At 48.5% G+C, this 22,793-nt stretch overlaps 1 protein-coding gene across 9 annotated transcripts in view; it reads left to right on the top strand.

Moving 5' to 3' along the window:
* HUWE1 (HECT, UBA and WWE domain containing E3 ubiquitin protein ligase 1) overlaps positions 1-22,793 on the top strand; it is a 170,422-nt gene that overhangs the window by 140,904 nt on the left and 6,725 nt on the right. For 8 of the 9 annotated variants that reach the window (XM_053295035.1, XM_053295030.1, XM_053295029.1 and 5 more), the window contains 19 exons: positions 289-460; positions 754-982; positions 1,201-1,379; positions 2,583-2,672; positions 2,764-2,915; positions 3,448-3,493; positions 4,346-4,630; positions 5,244-5,502; positions 5,708-5,841; positions 5,923-6,143; positions 13,537-13,825; positions 13,919-14,021; positions 14,663-15,203; positions 17,148-17,718; positions 18,647-18,765; positions 18,871-19,027; positions 19,827-19,959; positions 20,034-20,236; positions 20,466-20,593. In XM_053295035.1, the coding sequence (XP_053151010.1) occupies positions 289-460; positions 754-982; positions 1,201-1,379; positions 2,583-2,672; positions 2,764-2,915; positions 3,448-3,493; positions 4,346-4,630; positions 5,244-5,502; positions 5,708-5,841; positions 5,923-6,143; positions 13,537-13,825; positions 13,919-14,021; positions 14,663-15,203; positions 17,148-17,718; positions 18,647-18,765; positions 18,871-19,027; positions 19,827-19,959; positions 20,034-20,236; positions 20,466-20,593 (4,011 nt within the window). The remainder of the gene's footprint in view (positions 1-288; positions 461-753; positions 983-1,200; positions 1,380-2,582; positions 2,673-2,763; positions 2,916-3,447; positions 3,494-4,345; positions 4,631-5,243; positions 5,503-5,707; positions 5,842-5,922; positions 6,144-13,536; positions 13,826-13,918; positions 14,022-14,662; positions 15,204-17,147; positions 17,719-18,646; positions 18,766-18,870; positions 19,028-19,826; positions 19,960-20,033; positions 20,237-20,465; positions 20,594-22,793) is intronic. The other variant, XM_053295033.1, reaches the window with a different exon arrangement.

Raw genomic sequence — 22,793 nt, 5'->3', positions numbered from 1 at the left:
GTCTCCAGTTCTTGCCCTGTCTCGCTCCAGGCAGGGTTCACTTCACGTCGCTTCATGTTTTTTCTTGGGATCCAGTTCCCTTTTTAGTCTCTTTGAGCTCCAGAAACCAATGTGGGACTGGGAGCCATTGTGCCTTGTTTTTATATTTGGTCAAAGTAAGAGTTGGGGTCTGAGATCCAGAATTCTCTTGGTTCAGTCCTTGGTCTAGGGCAGTGGAATTTATGGTGCAGAATTCTAGTTGACATTTGCTGAGCCTCTGGTTTGAATGCAAATTCTTTCCCCCCCCAGGATGACGAAGAAGGTGAGGAAGGTGAAGAGGAGGAAGACGATGATGATGGCTCTGAGATGGAGTTGGATGAAGACTACCCTGACATGAATGCCTCCCCACTGGTGCGTTTTGAGCGCTTTGACCGTGAAGATGACCTCATCATAGAGTTTGACAACATGTTCTCCAGCGCCAGTAAGAACTTTGAAATCTGGGAGCCGTAGGACATGGGTGAAATCCTGATGGCTGATTCTCTGGGGTTGGGAACCAGGATGCTAGGTTCTTCTCAAAACCTATGTATTTATAAATCTGGGATCCAGAGGCTTTCTTTTCTCTGGAATAGAATAGGATTCTTGCCTTGTTGCAGTCACTCCCCTGAGGGTAACCCCTGAGGTAACTTCCTAGTCTTGTCTCCTAGGAAAGTGATTTAATCGTGTGTCTTCACAGATCTATCTTGGCCTGTTAACTTTGCCTATCTTTTTTTCTAGCGGATATTCCCCCATCGCCTGGCAACATCCCTGCCACTCACCCGCTCATGGTACGACATGCGGACCATAGTTCCTTGACCTTGGGTAGTGGTGGTTCCACTACCCGATTGGCACAGGGCATTGGCCGCAGCCAGAGGACGCTACGGCAGCTGACTGCTAACACGGGCCATACCATCCATGTGCATTACCCAGGCACCCGGCAACCCAACCCACCTCTCATCTTGCAGAGGTGAGACTAAGGAGAGGCAGGAGGGCATACCATTCACCTCAGGCTTGCTGATCCAGGCAGTGAACTTAAGCATTCTGGCCAAATTAGAGCCTAGTTGCATTCTGGGAAGTTGGTTACTTTGCTGTTCTAATTACTCAGTGTTGACTTAATTCCAGGAGCTGCTGAGTGTTTGTATGGAGGAAATAATCTGTTGCTGTTCAATTGTGTCTCCACCTTAGGTTGCTAGGTCCTTCAGCAGCTGCGGATATCCTTCAACTAAGCAGCAGCCTCCCACTGCAGAGCCGAGGTCGAGCTCGTCTCCTAGTTGGTAATGATGATGTGCACATAATTGCCCGCTCTGATGATGAGTTGCTAGATGACTTCTTCCATGACCAGAGCACAGCCACCAGCCAAGCAGGCAAGTTCCTGTGGGGCAGTAGGGACTGATGCCAGTACCTGGATCTCAACTAGAGTCCTGGATAAAATTGAGAGGATCAGCATAGTCAGGGACTGAGGTCCAGGATCAAAATCCCACTGCCTAGAAATCCTGCAAACTCACTGCTAGCTGGAAAAGTCAGGACGTATTAGCATCCCTGCAAGAAATATTGTAATATTGTCCTCTTGCAAATTTCCCCCTTGGATATGGCAGGTACTTAACTTACAAGTAGGCCTGCTTGCAGTGGAGTGCTGCAGCCTGCCTTTTCCAGTAGAGTAGCTGCCAGCAAATGGATCTACGTGCCAAGCAGTTCCTCAGCCTGCTCCTTAACTGACATGGCAAGCTGGGGTCTAAATAAATGGCACAGCTTTGTGTATTTAATTTTGCTATGGCAGTTCTAACTGCAAAAAGGAATTTTAAAAAAAAATTTTTTGCTTCTAATCACTGGAAGCACTTTCTAAAACGTGTCCAGTCTTGCCTTTGTCAGGTTACTATGGCTTATTTCTTTTAAGGAGCAATATAAGAATTTGGACCTGCTTTAGGTAGATCAAAAAGTGTTCAAATATTTAACAAAACATGTTCTTTGAAAAGATGGTGTGAACATACTTTTGTGCAGACTACACAACTGTAGTCGGCTACCTGCAGTAAACAATTTGACTACAGCCATGGAGTAACCTTTGTATTTCTAAATATAGCAGTGCTTTGTATTGGAACCCTTGGGAATTCTGGTCTGTATTACAATCTCAAGGTGGGTAATGTAGTATTGGTTCCTTGCCAACTTTTCAAATGAGAACTTCAAACGTTTTTATTCAAATCTAGCCCAATTGGAGATGACTTCGTTATGTTCCATGTGATTGCTTAATTGCTTTGAAGAACATAGCAAATTACTGGAGTGCCTCGTTTCCATCCTGTTAACTCACATTAAGGATGTGAGCTCACACAAGCATGTTACCATTTGATGACTTGTATGTGTCAATTTTTAATCGGAGATACCACCACAGACAGAACATTGTCCATAATCTCAAACAAAATGTTTCAGTGGAGTCAGATCATGCATTTGGATAATCAAGTGATGTTGCATGTGAAACAGCTAGACCAAGGGATAGTGCCATGTCTTAGTTGAGTTCTTTTGAGCAACTTGCATGGGCTCATCTAATAATATCACTCCTCCATCCTTCTCCTTAGGGACCTTGTCAAGCATCCCCACGGCCCTGACACGCTGGACAGAAGAATGCAAAGTGTTAGATGCAGAAAGTATGCATGACTGTGTTTCAGGTAAGCCAGTGAGTCACTTCCCTTCCTGCTGCCAACCTAGCCGCTTTTGTGAGTAGCTGCTTTTCACCCAGTGCCCCTCTTCTTCATCCAGTGGTGAAAGTTCCCATTATCAACCACCTGGAGGCGCTGAGGGATGAGGAGCTGGAGGAACGCCGAGAAAAGAGGCGCAAGCAACTGGCTGAGGAGGAGGCCAAGGTGGCAGACAAATCCAAGGAGGCAGAAGATAAGGAACAGAATGCCCAGGTTGGAAGCCTGACTTGAGCATCCTTTGGTTGTTGAAAAGGCTTTTAGAAGGGCAAGCTTGAACAGCAGGGCTGACTGGAGCTGGCATTCTTTTTCTTTAAGGAAGTTGCATTGTGATTCCTTGGGGAGTTCTAAATCTATGCAGCTGGATTGTAAATGAGAAACAGAGAACCCACAATTCATAATGAAAATGCCAGCAGAAGTGTTTAGATGATGATAGCTTGACAGTATATTGAGCCAGTTTTCCCTTGGAGCAGGGATGGGAAGTGCTTAAGGACCAGATTGGCCAGTGGGCCATCTTAGAAAGGAAGTGGTGAGGAGCAGATGGGTGCTCAGGTTATATTTTGTTTCCCCCAAGATACACACACCCTCTCTTTATCACTCCCTCTCCCCCCACACCACCACCACCAGAGGTCCCCATTTCACAAGCAGAGATATAAAGGGATCAGAGGAGAAGCCTTCTGTTCTCCTCCCCACCAGTCCCTAATCAGGAAAATTCTAGGTCACTGATTTTTGTTCCTTGTCTCTCTAGGGACCGGTAGCCCAGTCAAACAGTTCAACTGAGCAGAATCTGCCAGGTAACTTATTGCTTGCGGGATGTCTGTCTGCCTGGTGTCTTCTTCCTCCAGCCTAGCTGAAGCAGATACTGTTCCTGAGCCCCCTGGGATGAGGTAGTAGATTGTATAGTTTTAGGGTCATACCCGGTCTTGGAGATAACTATACAATCTACTGTCTTTCCTATGAGGATTCCAACTCATCCTGCCAACTTTGCCTGCCTTTGAAGAAGAAGAGAGAAGCTACTGAGTAACTGTGATGAGCTCCGAGAGGAAAGAATATGGATTTAAGAAGGGAATTGACGATCAAAGCTCCTGAGTCAGGATATGATGCAAGAGCTGGAGCCTGTCCTTTAGATGTGGGAAAGGAGTCTGGAGCAGGGGGAGGGTGCTGGCGGTGGGATGTTGTGCAATAGTTTGACAGGCAAGATTCCTGGGGTGAGCATTTCTAACATGAGTGTTCTCAGACGTGTGTGTGAAAGGACAATGCCTAAGAGAGTGGCTTCTCTAGGCAACGTGGAAAGAGTTACTTATAAACCTTCTGGTAAAATGCGAGTTACAGTTCTGAATATGGAACGGCCAGTCACTGAGGTCTTGTGCTGCTGCTCCTACTGGGGTGAGGTAGTAAGTTGTATTGTTGTGGGGTAGGGATTTGTGCCCCAAATCTGAGATAACTATACAACTTACTACTTTCCCTGGGTGGGGTGAAGTACCCGAGATTGTAGTGGGTTTCTGTGAACCTAGCTCTGAGCTAGCCGCTGAAGTATAGCTCCTCTTTGCTGAAAGGGTGAAGCCAAGGCCCTGCTTGAAGCCCTTCTGCTGCTCAGCAGTCTGGGTTTTAAGTCAGCCTCCCTCCTTCCCTCTCTTGGCTCCCAGATGGTGCTGCCAACCCTGATGGCTATCCTGCGGTCCCGACTGCCACCGAAGACACCTCAGCTGGCTCCAAGCAGACTCTGGTCACACTGGAGAGTCCCGAGCAGCAGCAGCAACAACAACAGGCAGCAGGGGCAGGAGAGCTTCCCTCGGAGCTGGTGGGGCAATCCAGTGCCCAGGCTTCTGGGCAGCTGCTAATGCCGGTGGAGCAGGAGGACTCGGTCCCTGGGAGGCCGAGCGCAGACGTTGAGGCCACACAGATGGAGCTTTCACCCGCTCCCACCATCAGTAAGTGGCCTCAGGCTTCACCCTGTAGCAGGTGTTCTCCCACATCTGGCTGTATGTCACTTGTATGTACATACATACTCTGATTTCATAGCCTTTTCCTAATGTTTAGGAGAGGGCAATACTAGGTCCAAGGTGTACATTTTCATATAAAAGAAAACGTAAGATGGACCACATGTTAACTCTTGCCATGGGCTTTAGCTTTTGCTTTCAAAACTGAGCTCAAGTTTAAAACCCCGGAATGACAGCTGCTTTGTGGAGGCTTAAGTTCAACTTCTGAGTCCATAAGCATATTACTGTTCAGGGTCAGGCTAATTGTCCAGTATTTTGTCTTGACAGTGTTCACTGGCAATTTTTGACAAGTTCTGAAGCCTGATAAGGTACTTTTAATCAAAAGAAGTCAACACAAGCTGGCAGCAGATCTTGAATCCAATCCTTTAGTTTAGTTCCCAGATTGTGTCTGCAATTGTTTCTTGGAGGGGGGTAGTTGAACTAGAGGGTGTTAACATGAGGGGTTCTCTAACTTTCGCCATAGTCTGGGCTAATTGTATAAAATAATTCAAGTTCCCTCCTGCCCAAATAATGCTCCTCGGTCTTTCCTTTCCTGTCCCACCAGCCTCACTCTCTCCAGAGAGGGCTGAAGATTCTGACGCCTTGACAGCAGTCAGCAGCCAGCTGGAAGGCTCGCCCATGGACACCAGCAGCCTGGCTTCCTGCAACCTTGAAGAAGGTGTTGGAGAGGGTGGTGGAGCTAGCACGGTGGAGCAGGCAAGCACAGGTCCTATCACAGGCGCAACCGATGCCACTCAGCAGGGATCCAATGCCCAGGCCATTAGGGAGGGCCAGCCTGACCCCAACCAGCAAGTGGATGATAGGTAAGGAGCAGATACAAGGAGGGGACCTGTCCATCATAATTAGTACAGCACTAGCTAACCCTGTCTGATCTGGAAAGTGGTTCCAGACATTCATAACTGATGGGTGGGTTCTGAGCCTGCGCAGATCAGCTATCAGTTTTGAATGTATGGAACAACTACCAGATCATCTGTTACAGGTAAGCAACCTGTTTTTCTTGCTTCCCAGTTCCCCACCTGCCTCCTCCTCTGAAAGCTCCTCCACCAGGGACTCGGCTGTGGCCATCTCTGGTGCTGATTCTAGAGGCATCTTAGAAGAGCCACTGCCCTCGACCAGCAGTGAGGAGGAAGACCCCTTGGCAGGTAAATGCTGGAAGAGGATCTAAGAAGGAGTAGTTGTAATTCTGTGCTTAGCTGTGCCTAACATAATATATTTTCCCAAAGGCATAAATCTCCCAGAAGGTGTAGACCCATCCTTTCTGGCAGCACTGCCTGATGATATTCGACGTGAAGTGCTGCAGAACCAGCTGGGCATCCGGCCTCCTGCCCGGACTGCCCCTATCACTACTGCTGCCACACCAGCACCTCCTGTGGTGGGTAACCCTACTGTGACAGAAGTCAGTCCGGAGTTCCTGGCTGCACTGCCTCCAGCTATCCAAGAGGAGGTAGGCTTTCACTTCAGTAATAAAGGGGACACACACAGCTGAACTCGGGGTCATAGATATACGAAACCAAGGACTCCAGTAGTCTATCATACTGCACTAAGACAGTTCTGCTTCTGTACCTCAAACATTCCTGACAGATACTTACATTACAGGGACATCTCGTGGGTTATCTTCCTCCTCCACTAGTTCCGAGGCAGCACAGATCCGATTTGATAGAAAAATAAGGACACGCCCCCTCGGGGCTGAGGGGATAACCCTGCCCCAGTTCTTTCTGTTCTCGCTCAGCTTCAGGCAACAGATTTCTTCCTCTTAGCGTTTTCCCTTCTTTCACTGTGTTTTCTTCATGAGTCCTTGCCTTTTTTTCTTGATGTTTTGCACCTCCTGCCTCTTCTATTCTTGCTAAAAAAAAAAATTCCTCCTCATGTTCTCCCCACTCTCTCCCCTCCTGTTTCCCTCTGCTCCTTCCCCCTCTATTGTATGGAGCGTGAGCACGGGGTAAAAATAGTGCTAGTGCCGAGAGGACCCCGTCAAGAGGTTTTTGGCCCGGTCACCTCTAAGCCTTTTGGCAAGGTCGCAGCCCGCAAATCGAACAGCAGATCGCCCTGCCTTTGAGTGGCAACGGCTGTCGGTGAAACGCCTGCACCCTCTTCAGCGACGGCCGCCGCAGAGCTGCCTGCGCCGTTCACTTCCTGGTCCGCCTCAAATCTCCCACCCTCGGGCCGCAAGACTCGTGCATCGGCAGCCCAGTGTGCGGCATTGCCTCCCGCTGGCCCTTTAGAGCACGGCCAGATCAGTTTTTTGAGGCTTCCCATCGCCAACCCACCCCTGACTTCAGTGGAGATCCGGGCTATTTCTCTGGTGCAGGAGCGCAGCAGGCGCGAAATGGCTGCCGAGCACCAAAAAATGGCGCAAAAAGAGAGTGAAGTCTCCATTTTGGAGGAGGAGGACCAACACTCTTCAGGGACCTCGCTCACAGTGACTCTATTGAGGAAGGTAACTGAGGAGACTCGGGGTCCCTCTAAAACAAATGTGTATGCTGTGGCGACAGGGATCGCGTCCCTCCTAGTTCTGGGGCTTGCCTTACCATCCCTAAAGCAGTGCCACTCGAATGGCAGGCATGGTTCAAAAACGCTATCATAGACACGATTTACCAAGTCAGACCTGCTAAAGACAAGAAAAAATGTAGAAAGAGAAAAAGGGCTATATCCACTTCTGAGAGCTCTTCCTCTAGTGACGCTACTAGTCCTTCTCCTAAAAAAGTGAAAGCAAAGAAAAATTACCTTAAGAATAAGAAATTACCTCTGGGGGAAAAGGGATACACATACGTGCCCTCATTCTTCTGACACATCTGAACACGATTCTGGGGATCCAATTCCCTCTAATTCCAGACCTATTTTGAAAGCGGGTGCAATACCATCTCATGCTATTGACTCTGTCGTAGGGGATAGTACTGCCAACCCTGGGGGCTTGGCCCAGGACCCTGAGCTCCCTGATTGAGAGGAAGGGAAGTGGTCAGGAGGGGAGGACAGTGATACCACTTGGGTTTCCCAAAGGCTATTTGTAGAGGAGGATTTCAACCCCCTGATGTCACGGGTCATAAAGACCATAGGGCTTCAGCATAACACAAGAACTGATCCTTCTACTGCAGATAAGGGGATCTAGTATTCCCAATGGCTAAACCTAGGGACATACTTCTTCCATTACCTGACCTTTTTGCTGAGGTAGTGAAACAGGAATGGCTGCTTCCGGCAGCAAATAGGAAGCCGATGTCTGTTTCTAACCGATTCTACTCTTTTCAGCAGGAGGCTACTGATTTATTGAAAAACCCCTGAACAGATGCTCCCATTGCCCAGTTGGTTTCAAATTTGCTTGTCCCAAGGGATTGCAAAGTCATCTTAAAAGACCCAGCTGATAAAAAAGCTGAGTTGGCATTTAAACGAACACACGATAACTCATCTCTTTCCACTCGAGCAGCAGCGACAGCCTCTATGGCAGCGAGGGCCTCTCTGTTGTGGTTAGATGATCTCTTAAATGATACTCTCTCAGATCCCGTGAAACTGAGGCAGCAATTGGTCAAAGTACAGAAGGCACAAGCCTTTATAGCGGATGCCACCCTGGACTCTATTAGGTTCATGTCTCGGGTGGCTGTGGCATCAGTCCTGGGATGCTGTCACCTTTGGCTGAAAAACTGGTCAGTGGACAATACCTCTAAAAATAATCTCACTGCAGTGTGATATTATTCAACTAAGCTTTTTGGAGAGGTCGCCCTAAAGGACGTCCTTGTTGAATCAACAGACAAGCACTGGACCATGCCCTCAGCAGGGCAGAAAACTGATCAACCCCCCTTCAAGAAGAACTTTCCACAGTCCCAGCCCTTTTGGAGCTTCCGGCCCTTTAGGGGTCGGGACAGAGACATTAGGCAACAGAGGGGCTACTGGGGCTGTCAGCGTCCCTCCCACAGGGGTTGTGGGTTTTTCAGACAGCAGCCTGCTCAATCAAAGCAAAAGCCACATCAATGACTCCCAGACAACCCTTCTAGGAGGCCGCCTGACAGGTTTCCTTTCCGCCTGGGAATCTTCGGTAAAAGACAATTGGGTTCTAAAGATTATCAGGAATTGATACAGAATAGAATTGGACACTCCTCCCCCCCCCCAAGGTTTCTTCCCATCCCAAGGTCCCGCTCATGGGCAAAGCATTCCGAAATGTTACAAGCCATTCATCATCTGCTGAAAATCGAGGCGGTGGAATCAGTTCCATCCCCACAGGAGGGAAGGGGCGTATATTCTATTCTGTTCACTGTCCCCAAAAGGGACGGGTCCAGACGAGCGGTTCTGGATTAAAAAATTTTAAACAAATGGGTCAAGTGGGAGCGTTTCCGCATGGAGACCTTAAGGTCTGTGGCAGAGGCCCTTCAGCATCTGGACTTCTTAGCATCTATCGACCTCAAGGAGGCATATTTGCATGTCCTGATCCACCCGGGCAGCAGAAGTTTGCTTTGCTTCAGATACACAGGCCTCCATTATCAGTACGCTGCACTTCCATTTGGGCTGTCCTCCAGGTATTCACGAAGGTTCTGGCGCCCTTGGTGGCACATTTCTGCCTCCGGGGGGTCCAGGTATTCGCCTATTTGGATGATTTGCTTGTACAGTCGCGCTCCATTCTAGAGGCCCAACATGATCTGACACTAACCATCTCAGAGTTAGAGCGTCATGGGTTCATGATAAATCATCAAAAGAGCCAGCTTGCACCAAGCCACCAACTTCGTCACCTGGGCATCGTTATAAACACAGCTGAAGATAATCTCTTCTTGCCGCAAGACCAGTACAAAACTATCAGAGAAGAGATACAGTGTATCCTGGCGACGTCAACAGCTCTCGTTTCGTCCCTGGCAAGACTACTAGGACTGATGGTGTCGACAATAGAAGTGGTTCCATGGGCTCGTCTACACCTACGACCTCTACAATGGTTCTTGCTCCCTCATCAGGAAGTCATCACACGGAAGAAAAGGGTATGGTTTCACATTCCACCCCTGCTTCAAAGGTCGCTTTGTTGGTGGCTGTCCCCAGTAAACCTGTTTCAAGGGAAGGAGTTTCTGGACCCCCCCGAAGCTCATTGTGACCACCGATGCCAGTGACAGGGGCTAGGGGGCTCACTGTCTACACCTAGCAGCCCAGGGTCTGAGAACAAGAGAGACAGCGCAGCATAAACTGGCGAGAGCTACGCGCCATTCACCTGGCACTGGAAGCCTTTCAATCCACAGTCCAGGACCGTCACAGCTTAATAAAGATGGACAACAACACCACAAAAGCCCACGTAAATCGGCAAGGAGGAACTCCTTGCAACAGGAGGCGAGTCGTCTCCTTTCTTGGGCATAGGCAAACGTCAGTTCAGTGACAGCTCATCATGTAAAGGGAGAGCTAAACATAGTAGTGGACTGGCTCAGCAGGGAGGATCTCCATCCAGGGGAATGGACACTAAACCCAAGAGTATTCCTCAAAATCACAAGGAGGTTGGGCACTCCAGTGGTCGATCTGTTCACTACTCCGCGAAACACACAACTGACTCTCTTCATGACCCGGTTTCCCTGCAAAGAAGCAATGGTCATGGATACACTATCATCCCAGTGGCCGAAAGGTCTCCTGTATGCCTATTCTCCAACTCTCTTGCTGGCCAGAGTACCGAGGAGAGTGCGCCTCCTTCGAGCACAGGTCATCCTCATAGCCTGGCCTCGACAGCCTTGGTTTCCAGAGCTCCTGCACCTGTCAATGAAAGCTCCATGGGAACTTCCTGTTAGCCACAACCTAATATCGCAAGGACCTGTGCATCACCCCGATCTGGGCTGGTTAAGGCTTGCCGCCTGGAGACTGAGCAGCGAGCCCTAAAGCAGTTTGCATATTCAGAAAGCATCCTTAAGACCATGCTTGCATCTCGCAGGTCTTCCATTAATCACATTTATCAATGTACCTGGAGGGCTTTTCTGCATTGGTTGGTGCGCCACTGCATCCCGGGGGGGGGGGTACCAAGATGAAACATCTCCTATTTCTTCAGGAGGGACTGGAGAAAGGTATGAGTCCAAACACTTTAAAGCGCCAGGCAGCTTCACTTATAGGTCTCATTTCCGGGAGACCGAAGGACACCTGGCAAACGTACCCACACCTCAAACGTTTTTTGAGAGGGGCTACCCTCTTATCGCCCCCAACCATCCACAGATTCCCATCGTGGGACCTTCATGTGGTTCTGAGTACTCTCCAGCAGCAACTGTTTGAGCCCATCTCCACCATTCCACTCAAGGTTTTATCCTTCAAATTGGCCTTCTTGGTGGCGATCACTTCAGCCAGGTGAGTCTCCGAACTAAGGGCTTTATCTGTGGATAAATCATTTTGTGTTTTTGAAAAGGAGGCCATCAGGCTGATACCAGATCCTTTTATTCGTCCAAAAGTTGCCTCAGTTTTCCACCAGTCACAAGATGTTTTTCTACCATCTTTCTGCCCTCACCCAGTACACAAGAGGGAAAAGGTATGGCACAAGTTGAACATCTGCAGATGTCTAAAGAAATATATAAAGCAAACTGCATCCTTCCGTTCCACAGACAAAATGTTTGTCTCTTTTCATCCCAGATCAATGGGTTCAGCCATAGCTTCCTCAACGATTGCCCAGTGGATTAGGACATGTATTGTTATGGCATACGAGGCTCAGCGGATGAGACCACCATCCCACATAATGGCACACTCCACAAGAGCTCCAGCTACCACAGCGGCATTCTCCACTAATGCGCTAGCACAAGACATTTGCAGGGCCGCAACCTGGTCTGCTCCCTCAACTTTCACCAGGCACTACAAGATAGAACCCCAAGCCGCATTCGGCAGGAGGGTTCTTCAGCGGGTCCTTCCTCAGGAATAGGCAAGGGCACTCCCGCCCGATTGGCCAAGCTGTGGTATGTCCCTAGCAGCAGCAACAGAGAACGGAGCATTGTTTTCACTTACCGTGAAGCCGCCTTCTGGTTGCTGTTGCCAGGGTCATCTTGGCCCACCCAGTTTGGCACTTCTTGCCTCTTCCTGATCAGGGTCACCTGGCTCTTGACTCTCAGCATCTGGAGTACACATTCAGACTTCAGGAGACATGGCTGTTTTTTGTCTTTGTTAGTTTTATATATACCTTCTACTGTTATACTGTTCTATCTGCTACTCTAGATGACATAGAGTGCAGCGTGTTTGGTGTTTGTTACATATGTTTTTCTCGCCCTGTTCATCTCATGCTGTTTTCCTGTGACTCAGCCCGAAAGAACTGGGGCAGGGTTATCCCCTCAGCCCTGAGGGGGCGTGTCCTTATTTTTCTATCAAATCGGATCTGTCCTGCCTCGGAGCTAGTGGAGGAGGATAACCCATGAGATGTCCCTGGCAACAGCAACCAGAAGAAGCCTTCACGGTAAGTGAAACCAATGCTCCGACTTCCAAGGAAGAGGTCATTGAATGGCCTGGGGAAACCTGATGCTGCAGCATTGCAGAAGTAAGCAGCTATGGACCTGATCAGTCCCTTTGATGGGAGACCACTCGGAATCCCATGTAAGAACAGGACATAAGTATAATTAAAATCCTCCAAGGATTCCGCAATCATCTTGTTGGGAGTGGAAGTAGATATGATTTTTATCCTGGCCACATCTAGTTTGTTGCTTTTCTTGTGCAGAAGCAGAATGTACAAGACTTAAACTTTGGAGCAGTATTGTGCATAAGTGAGCCAAAGCACCTCATGAGATACCACTCAAATTCATTGTTTCATACTTTGTATTTATAATCTTTATATGCTACCTTTCAACAAAATTCTCAAAGCAGTTTACTTAATAAAATTGTGCAATAATCAGTGTGTTCTAGAACATCTTGGTTCTAAAGCTTCTGCTACGTTTTCATTTCCTTGAACAGCATAGTCTCCTACGGAAGAGGAGTGTAGCCCTAAACAAGTTGTACCTCCCACCTCCTCCAATAGAGAGGGCCATTCAGAATTAGTCTTCCTCTCATGCCATGGGAGGTAGCCAGTTTCAGGTAGCCTTGCTTCAAGGAACAGGGCTTCGGCAGAGCTCCAGCGTGTTTTGGAGGCCTCATTGGGCAGGTGATCTCAACTGCTCCTGGCTCTCAGAACCCTTGGTGGAGGAGGATGTGGGGGAATAGTGGTGTGTTAAAATCTTCTCCCCATCCCTTTTGCTTCTGCTGTTGCCTCACCAGGGACTGCTTCTTACCTACATAGGAAACATAGGAACATAGGAAACTGCCATATACTGAGTCAGACACAAAATCCCTGTTGCTCAATTACTTAATAGTTCTACTAAAGTTTAGTGACCATTAGCGTCTTAACTACTGATATAGGGTAACCAACAATAAATTATGTTGCTTTCTGGGAAGAATACTTAATAATTCTGTACCTGCTGGAAAATAGCTCATTCATAGTTTTAGATGCAATTCTACGTGTGTGTGTGTGTGTGTGTGTGTGTGTGTGTGTGTGTGTGTGTGTGTGTGTCGGTTTCAGTGTGCTTACAAAGAGTTAATTCTAAGCTTTAGATTTCATAATTGAACTCAATCTATCAAGCTATGATTTCTGAAAGGTCCTATGTTTAACCAAAGCACTTTCATTGTCTGACTTGCATGTGTTTATAAGAAGCTTGTTACAAGGCCTTTTGGCAAAAAGCAATCCCATCTTGCTGAGGTCAAATGGAAAAGATGCCATTCCTGAGCAATGGTTAGTCTGTGTTTAGAGCCTGTTCTGCTTTTGCTGCTTACTCTAAGCCTAGGTAGGGATTTGAGGATCCATAAACTACTAGTTGTGGAGAGACTGGGCCCGATTCCTCTTTAGCCCCAGCTGTGCCCAACAATCACTGCTGTGTTTATCCCTTTGCCCCTCCCAGGTGCTGGCCCAGCAGCGGGCAGAGCAGCAGCGGCGGGAGCTGGCCCAGGGCACAAGCTCAGACACCCCCATGGACCCAGTGACTTTCATTCAGACGTTGCCGTCAGACTTGCGGCGCAGTGTGCTGGAAGACATGGAGGACAGTGTCCTGGCAGTGATGCCTCCTGACATTGCTGCCGAGGCACAGGCTCTACGGCGTGAGCAGGAAGCTCGCCAGCGCCAACTCATGCATGAGCGCCTCTTTGGTCACTCTAGCACCTCTGCCTTATCTGCCATCTTGCGCAGCCCAGGTAAAGGCTGTCATTCATGCTTGGCTGTTGTACAGTTTCCTGATTCTGTAACTTTGCATTCCTGATTTAACTACTTGCTTTCCTGCTCTACAGCCTTCACAAGCCGACTGAGTGGTAACAGAGGGGTCCAATATACACGGTTGGCTGTACAAAGAGGTGGCACCTTCCAGATGGGTGGTAGCAGCAGCCACAGCAGGTACCAGATGTTTGGCAGGGGAGGGCTGTGAAAGGTGCTGCACATTATAGGGAGGGGTAAGACAAGGACTGGGATTCTAGGGAGGGGAAGTTTCATACTGTGGGTTAAACTGGGTGCTCGGAAACTAGGGCCAGAACCATAACAACTGGCCCAACATTAGCTACTCCACAAACACTGACATGGGCTAACCCTGTGAAGTCTAGAACTCAAGGCTACTGTCATGCAGTCTCCCGTTAATTATCTCCCCCCTACACACCCAATTATTTTCTCCAGTTAATTATTTGCAAAGGAAGTCCTGTCCTTTGCAAGATGATCCTAGACTCTTTGGCTGTTAAATATGTACTCCCCTCCACCGTTTAAGCTGAAAAGCATACTGGCTGACCCCTTCATTGCTTGACTGATTACTCAGTCAGTCCAGGGACCAATCTGAAAACAAAGCAACAGAACTGCCAGTTCTGAAAGGAAACAAGACCCAACAGGGTGTGACAGCCAGTTCCATTCAACATCCGAGTACTGATACTGTCAAATGGGCGTTCCTGCAGTTAGAAGAGTCACTGTGTTAGTAGAGGTGTTCCTTTTGATTTTGTGCTTTTGGAGCCCAGTCCAGACTCTGCCCTGATACTTGTCTTGTTGCTTCCTAGGCCATCAGGCAGCAATGTGGACAGCTTGCTGCGTCTGCGTGGGCGCCTTCTGCTGGACCACGAGGCCTTGTCCTGTCTGCTGGTGCTGCTCTTTGTGGACGAGCCAAAGCTGAACACGAGCCGGCTGCATCGGGTGCTGCGGAACCTGTGCTACCACGCGCAGACCCGTAGCTGGGTGATTCGCAGCCTGCTGTCCATCCTACAGCGCAGCAGTGAGAGCGAACTGTGCATAGAGACTCCTAAGGGGACTGCTGCACCAGACGATAAAGGCAAAAGAGCTGCCAAGGCTTGTGCCCCTGACAACCGGCCCCTGGATCTCCTGCATAAGATGGAATCTAAGAGCTCAGGGCAGCTCTCTTGGCTCTCGGTCTCCATGGACGCTGCTCTGGGTTGTCGAACCAACATCTTCCAAATCCAGCGAGCAGGAGGACGTAAGCACACAGAGAAGCATGCTGCTGCTGGTTCCACCGTTCACATACATCCGCAGGCTGCTCCTGTGGTCTGCCGGCATGTCCTTGACACCCTCATCCAGCTTGCCAAGGTGAGCATGCTGGCTTTCTGAGCTTGCATTCTGGGAAAGAGACTATTCTGTTCCTCCTGAGGAAAGCCTGAAAGCACTAGGTCAGCTTAGCCTTGGAAATGCCTTAGTTTAAGGCAATTCAGCAGCTAATTAAAGGGTGTTGGAAGGAAGAGAAGTGGTTCACCCCATCCACTGAGGATGACAACGACAATGGGGGTATGGGTTTTAAACCACAGCGAGGTAGAGTTAAATGAAATACTAGGGAGATCTCCTTCACTGAGAACAGGTGAGCAATGAAACATATTGCATATTGCTTGAGAACGGAGCGTCATTGTGCTTTGCTGTTCATAAAAGTTGAACCCTGTCTTTCCGTTGATGTCCTGAAAGCAGCTAACAAAATCACTTGTGCACAAAACAGCTCCAAGAAATCAGTACAAAATAATAGTAAACCCCAAGTACTGTTGTGGTCATCATGAATAAAGGAGGAATTGGCTTTGGTCTCTCCCTTGGCTGCCCCACAGAAGGTGATTTGCCATTGCCAACTGTCAGCAGCACTGCATCCGAGACAGGATATCCTATCATGGAGAAAGAGGCTAGGTTAGTTGGCCCCTTTCCTGTCCTCTGACCCAGTGGTTATCTGCTAGTGCTGTCCTTTGTGCCCTGTGTTGCATCAGCAGTCCGCAGCCATTCAGCATGTGTTGTGTGGCCCAAACTGCAAAATCTGCTTCCTTCAAAGTCACTGTGACTAGACTTGCAGGATGTTCAAACATTTACTAGGCTTGCTTCTCTTAGCAATAAGCATTTTTTCCAAAACAAATTGGTGAACTTGAAAGTGTCATGAATTTAAAAGATTAGCTTACACAAAATACAGCCTTTTATGGCTTTCCCTCTCTGGGATCAGCAGTGTGGATTTGCGTCATTTATTGTGATTCAAGAATTTCTATTGCCTGTTCTAGAGCTTTTTTTGTAGGAGCTTTGGGAGTTGGGAATGAGGTGTTTATACTGCTACTCTTTTTATTTAGTCCTTCATAGCCAGTTTTTAAAATTCTCTGAAACAGCCTGCGGAGCAGACAATTATTTGGATCTTGCAAATGGAAGAATCCCCTCTAGAAAATGTCAAGGGGGGACCACATCTTATTGTCAATGAAAAAAACCCAAATTGCTCAGTATCTGTATCAAGAAGATACTGTTATCTCCCAGAAGAAGTATAACTCAGTGGTTCCCCCACTCCCTGTAAATACTCATGCCAATAGCAATTGTGTCAGGGCCCCAAATGAAGCTCGCAGCTTGCTCACTGTAAATTATTTATTATTTATTTATTTATTTATTACATTTATATCCCGCTCTTCCTCCAAGGAGCCCAGAGCGGTGTACTACATATTTAGGGTTCTCCTCACAACAACCCTGTGAAGTAGGGTAGGCTGAGAGAGAAGTGACTGGCCCAGAGTCACCCAGCTAGTATCATGGCTGAATGGGGCAGAACAGCTTGTGAGAGTCTTGCTCCTCGGGCAGCTCAATCTGCTTCTGAGCTAAGCAATTGGCAGAACCTGAGCACTATCTGTGGAGCACCACACAAGCTGAACACTCTCTTGTGCTTTCCTTTTCTCCGAGGAGGTGCTTGCTACAGGTCCACTGGGAGCCACCATAGAGGGCAGAGCATCTGGTCTGGACCTGGGTTTAAGTCTCAGCTCAGCCAAATCCCAAGATCTACTTGGAACAGAACACACTGTCTAAACAGGGGCATTTTCTTTTCAGCTTTGGGTAGATCCCAGTCCCTATCTAATCATGGTACTTGTGGGGTGGGGCAGTGGGCCACTAGTTTTGAACGTTAATTCTTTGGACAAGAAAGCTTGCAGTCCTGTGGTGGGGAAAATGGGGCAGCAGGAGTGTGTGGGGAGAACACTGAACTCCAGATGGTGGGATCCCAGAGCAATGACTAAGCCCTCCCTTTCCCTCTCCTCCCAGGTCTTCCCTAGCCACTTCACACAGCAGCGGACCAAAGAGACCAACTGCGAAAGTGAACGGGAACGTGGCACCAAGCAGTCGGGCAGCCCTTGCCCAGGTCAGACAGGCACTAGCGGCATCTCTACTGACTTCTGGGACTTGCTGGTCAAACTGGACAACATGAACGTAAGCCGCAAGGGAAAGAACTCCATCAAATCTGTGCCTGTAAGCTCCGGCTCCGAGGGGGAGACCTCCCCCTACAGCCTGGAAGCTTCTCCTCTTGGCCAGTTGATGAACATGCTGTCCCATCCGGTGATCAGACGGAGCTCCCTGCTGACTGAGAAGCTGCTGCGCCTGCTGTCTCTCATCTCCATTGCTCTGCCTGAGAACAAGACCACAGCTGAGGGGGCAGCCAACCACACTGCTGCTGCTGCTACTGCTGCAACCACCACCCCAGCACCTGCACCCGCCCCTGCCCTGGCTGCTGCTGCTGCTGTAGCTGCTGCGACTGCAGCTGCAACTGCTGCTTCTATCACCACCTCCAGTGCTGCCACGATACCCGCCGCGTCTACTGTCTCCACTACTGTGTCCAGTAAGTCCTACATCAGTAGGGGAGCAGTGGGGGTGGGGGGCTGCTTTTTCCGTTGCCTTGCATTTTCTCTTCCTTCCGAGTTCTGAGATCAGGGGCAGGGCATGTGTCTATATTCATAGCTGCAGGCAATTCAGATTCTGTGACTTTGGGTCCCAGAGCATCGTCTAATGGCACATGAAACAGCCACTTTGCTGAAGCTAAGCAGGTCTTGGTGTGGTTGGTGCCTGGATGGGAGACCCATCTAAGCCACCTTCAGAAACAGGGATGTAGCTCAGTGGTGGAAAATCTGAAGGTAGGACTGAAAAAGATGCCTACCTGAAACCTTGGCACTACCAGTTAGTGTAGACAACACTGAGCTAGATGAACCTAAGGTCTGATTTGGTATAAGGGAGCTTCCGGTGTTTCTAAGACTCATTGTATACTTGCATATTTTCTTACTTTGCTAGTAATTGGAGGAACAGAGCTATGCAGGGCACTGAAGCCTCTTCCGCAGTCACTAAAAATATTACTCAGTCACCTTTCCGACTTCTAAGATTTTGGGAGACATTTCCACACACTTTCAAACATATGGTCATAGGGGCTAGGAAGGTGGGGCTTTAATGCGGGGGCAGGATTCTCAAGCTGAGCTCTGTGCTCAGTGCCATACCTCACATTCTTTCTGCCCTTCAATGGCATTACCACATATCATCTTGACCAAGGGGAATGTGTTTGACAGTGGGAGCCAGATGCAAGGGGTGGCTGGGTGGCAGAAGGCATCTCTGAGTAGTTTCTGGCATGAAGCCACCAAGGCTACTAGAGAGGAATGATAATCAAGATCGTATATTGCGGTGGGTTAACCCTCGTAGAGACTTGGACTTGGGATGGTGGGCAAAGGGTTGTTGCAGTTTCCCCAAGGTAGAACTAACCTCTGTCTTGTTACTCTTCGCAGCCATTGCAAAAAACAGCAAATCGCCAGCCAAGGTGGGCGAAGGGGGAGGCGGAGGTGGGGCTGACAGCAAAATGGCAGCCTCCGGCCTAACGGAGAATCAGCTACAGCTCTCCGTGGAGGTGAGTCCTATATTTCGTGGCCCACTGCTCCACCCTAAGGAATGTGGGGGTAGCTGAAGATTCCAGCAGCCTGGCACACAGTGACTAACTCCTCTTCCCTGCCAGGTGCTGACGTCTCACTCATGCTCTGAGGAAGGCCTAGAAGATGCTGCCAATGTTCTCCTGCAACTATCAAGAGGCGACCCAGCCACACGTGACACTGTGCTCAAACTCCTGCTTAATGGGGCCCGGCAGCTGGGCTACACTCTCTGCAAACAGATAGGTAAGGAGAGAAGAGTCTGGGGATGTGCCAGTGGGAGGTGCTGGCTGGGGTGAACATAGTAGAAGCTTGGGTAGAATCCATGAGGACCCGGGTGTTTGGGCGCTTAGGAGGTATTGAAGTGTAGTTCATGGGGCTTCCCTAGGTAAGCATGGCTGCTGATGGTCCCATGCTGTGGGTAAAATTCAAAGGAGCAATTCCACAGGGAATTGGGTAGAGTGGATGTGTGGGCATGCACACGCACATACCGCATCACTTTTGTTTACAGAGACTGGATAAATGGATCAAAGTATCCTATATATGGAATGAGGAAAGGAATTTTAGTCTGACCGGTATGTGGCTCGAATCCAGTGCAGTGCTGTTGGTTCACTTTTTTCCTCACAACTTGTTTCTGGTTAAGGCAGAAGCGGCGTGGATTGTGTGCGATTAAACATGAAAGCTGTGTCAAAGTTTTGAAGGTCCTGCTGCTGCAACTGCATTCCATGATCCATGAACTGAATTCCTCCTACCTCCTCTGCATGATTTCAATTACGTCAGTTGCTAGGAAGCAGCTAGCTGTTAATGAGGCAGTGGTGGTTTGGCACCACAAGATAGTGACTAATACAAATTGATCAAATGGAATCTCTGTTGAAGTTGCAGAAGCTTCTCTTTGTTCCAGTTGCTTGGTTCCCTCAACCAAGTGAGCCACAGTCAATTGAGATGGTTTCCTTTCTGGAACAGTTGCACCCTAGGATACAAGGAATGGAATTTTCCCTCCTTGGCAAGGCACCATCCATCTCAGCCTTAAACTCTCCCTTTCCAGGTACTCTTTTGGCAGAGTTGCGAGAGTACAACCTGGAGCAGCAGCGCCGAGCCCAGTGTGAGTCCCTGTCCCCAGATGGGCTTCCTGAAGAGCAGCCTCAGACCACAAAATTGAAAGGCAAGATGCAGAGCAGGTGAGTGTTCTCCAAGCTGACTTTTCCTTCCCTATTTGAGTGGGCTTCACTGACCATCCTGCCTTCAATCACAGGTTTGACATAGCTGAGAATGTAGTGATTGTGGCCTCGCAGAAGCGCCCCCTGGGTGGTCGGGAGCTCCAGCTACCCTCCATGTCCATGCTGACCTCCAAGACCTCCACGCAGAAATTCTTTCTACGGGTGCTGCAAGTCATCATCCAGCTGCGGGATGACACGCGTCGTGCCAACAAAAAGGCAAAACAGACAGGCAGGCTAGGTATGTTTGGGCAGGAGAGCAAGGTCCTTGCTTAGGTGTTTGATCGTGGCTGGGGTGTGGGGGGAGGCTCTGTTGTTGGGCTGGGTAGCTGCAGTCCTCTTCTATGGCAGACCCTTGAGAATCATGGCCGCAAACCTCTGGAATCTAGAGCTTAAACAAGGGACTTAAGCCTAACAGGCCTAGCCCTGGAATTTAACTTTCAGTCTCTCCCACCCTTCTCCTCTTGCAGGTACTTCCGGTCTGGGCTCAGTTAGCAGCATCCAGGCCGCTGTTCGGCAGCTGGAGGCTGAGGCTGACGCCATTATACAAATGGTACGTGAGGGTCAGAGGGCCCGGAGGCAGCAGCAAGCAACAACGGTTAGCATGGTGCCTGTGGCGCTTGCAGGCCACTCATTTTGTTTATTTGAATTACCCTTTTTTCATTCTTTGTTTACATTTCTTTCTCCATCTTTTCTCTCCCGCCCCGCCATCTTTTTATGCCTATCTGGTCTGTCATCAGAGGAGCCTCTTTGTTCAGGGAGTTGGCCTTAGCTCCTTGCTGCTGTTGGCTCCTAGTCATGAAACTGCTATTCAGAAGGAGAGCTTATGGGGACCGTTTGTGAGCCAGATGCTGTGTGTTCTGGATGGTTGGAGAGATTTGAAACTGTGGGATGCAAGACATATTAGAGAGATCTCCCTGCCCGCCCCCATTCCCACCCTTTTGTACCCAGCTTTTACGTACTCTGTGGCTGTTCTCTCTCCCAACTACCATCCCTTTCTGTTGGACTTGCATAGTCTTTGCCTTTTTTGCGGTCTGACTGATTTGAGAGATCTTAGCTGAATATTTGCATAATAATTTGCTTTTAACAAATTGTGATCTTCTGTTTAATCTTACACACATTTTGTGTTTGTTTTTTGTGATGTGGTTTTACTTAGCAGCCCAACACTTACCTCCTTTTTCCCCCCATTTGTCTGTGTTTAACCCTGAATGACCTGGACATCTCTACACCAAAAAGCTCTAACATTTCTACCTGTCTTCCTCTTCCTATAATTCTGGGCTATTTGCAGAGGTGGGAAGCTAGATGGCATCTTAGCATTGCTATGGCAAAGATGTTTTGGCAGCAAGATTCTCTGCAGCCTCAAGCTGTCTGTCTTGTCCTTAGAGTTAATCCAGTTCTGTTATGGACGTTTTCAGACCAGCTGGGAAGTCAGAACTGAATGCGCCCCCCACATCTTGCTATCTTTGCTGTGGGCAGCCAAGGTCTGAGCAGTGGCAGAAGGGGCAGATGGGAGCTCTGATGCTCAAGAATCAAGTTGAAAAGCAAGATAGGAACTGATTCTGTGGCTTCAGCTGTGTTCCTCCTGTTTGGCTTGTTCCAGTATCTGAGGGCTGAACTTTATGCTCCTATCTGTAGCTTCCAGATCTCACTTAACAAAAATATACCCAGTAGTAATGTCAGTTGTAGAGAAGGAGATTTTGGCATCGTGACTTCACCACTGAGTTATATTATTGTGTGTATGATGTGTATGTCTTTCATTCACCATTAATGGCTTGAGGACCATTGATTGAAAATCTGGGTATAAATGGAAAAAAATAATAAAATGTACAAGGTGTGTTTCCAGGACCTACAGAACACTGCATTAGCAGCTACTTAAATGGGTGTTTCCCCATAAATTCTGCAACATAGAGCCAATGCACCATGTGGGGGTGGAGCAGGGGGACCCTCTGGCATTGTTTACAAACCAGATCAGCTTTTCATACATCTTGGTCATAAAACTTGTTGGGTTAAATATATAAATATTAAAGGGTGGGCATTGTAAGAAGCCACAACTGGGAAGGATGGGGAGGAAACACATGGTGGTGGGCGGGGGGGGAGAGGCACCTCTGCTGTGTTCTAAGTGATTGAAACCCTGCCAAGTCTTGAGGCTTTTGACATTTTGTGGCTACTGGTGGAATTTTGTAAAGTAGGAGAACTAGAAAATCAACAGGGAAACTACCAAGTTCTACAACAAGAAAGTTATGAGCTGAATATTGTCTGTATCTGTAACCATGGCTTTAGTCTGCCTCCCTTTGCCTTTGTTCTTTTCCTTCTACCCAACCCAAAGCCACAATCGGGGCAAGCAGGCCCGATTAGTCTATGAGTGAGCAGGCATCCCTAGTAGCTCTGACTCGCTCTCAATTTAGAGCCAGCATAGATCCTTTACTTGCACTACCCAAGTGAGTTTGGAGCCGGATCTATTTCCTTAGACAGAGCAACCGCACTGCATGGCTTGAAGCCTGCAATTCTCTGACATATCAAACAGAGACTCTGTTGACTTGTACACCCATTACATTTTTTACCAAGAGATAACTGCTGCATTTACTTCTGAGTTGCAGCAGGTGGTATTAATTCACTTGGGGTAAGCAAGAATCTAGTTAGTTTGCACACACAAATGAGTAGTTGCTACTTAACACTGGTGCACTGTTAATTGGATGACAACCACCCCAGAATACATGTAACCAGATGGTAATGTGTGTACAACTCCTTAGCACACCATTCTCCAGATACTTTACTTTGAAAAGGTCCTCATCGGATAG

The sequence above is a fragment of the Hemicordylus capensis genome, chromosome 2 (genome assembly GCF_027244095.1).
Source record: "Hemicordylus capensis ecotype Gifberg chromosome 2, rHemCap1.1.pri, whole genome shotgun sequence".
NCBI classification, from domain to species: domain Eukaryota; kingdom Metazoa; phylum Chordata; class Lepidosauria; order Squamata; family Cordylidae; genus Hemicordylus; species Hemicordylus capensis.
Note: the sequence above shows the minus strand (reverse complement) of the source record. Positions and strands in the feature narration are given on the sequence as shown.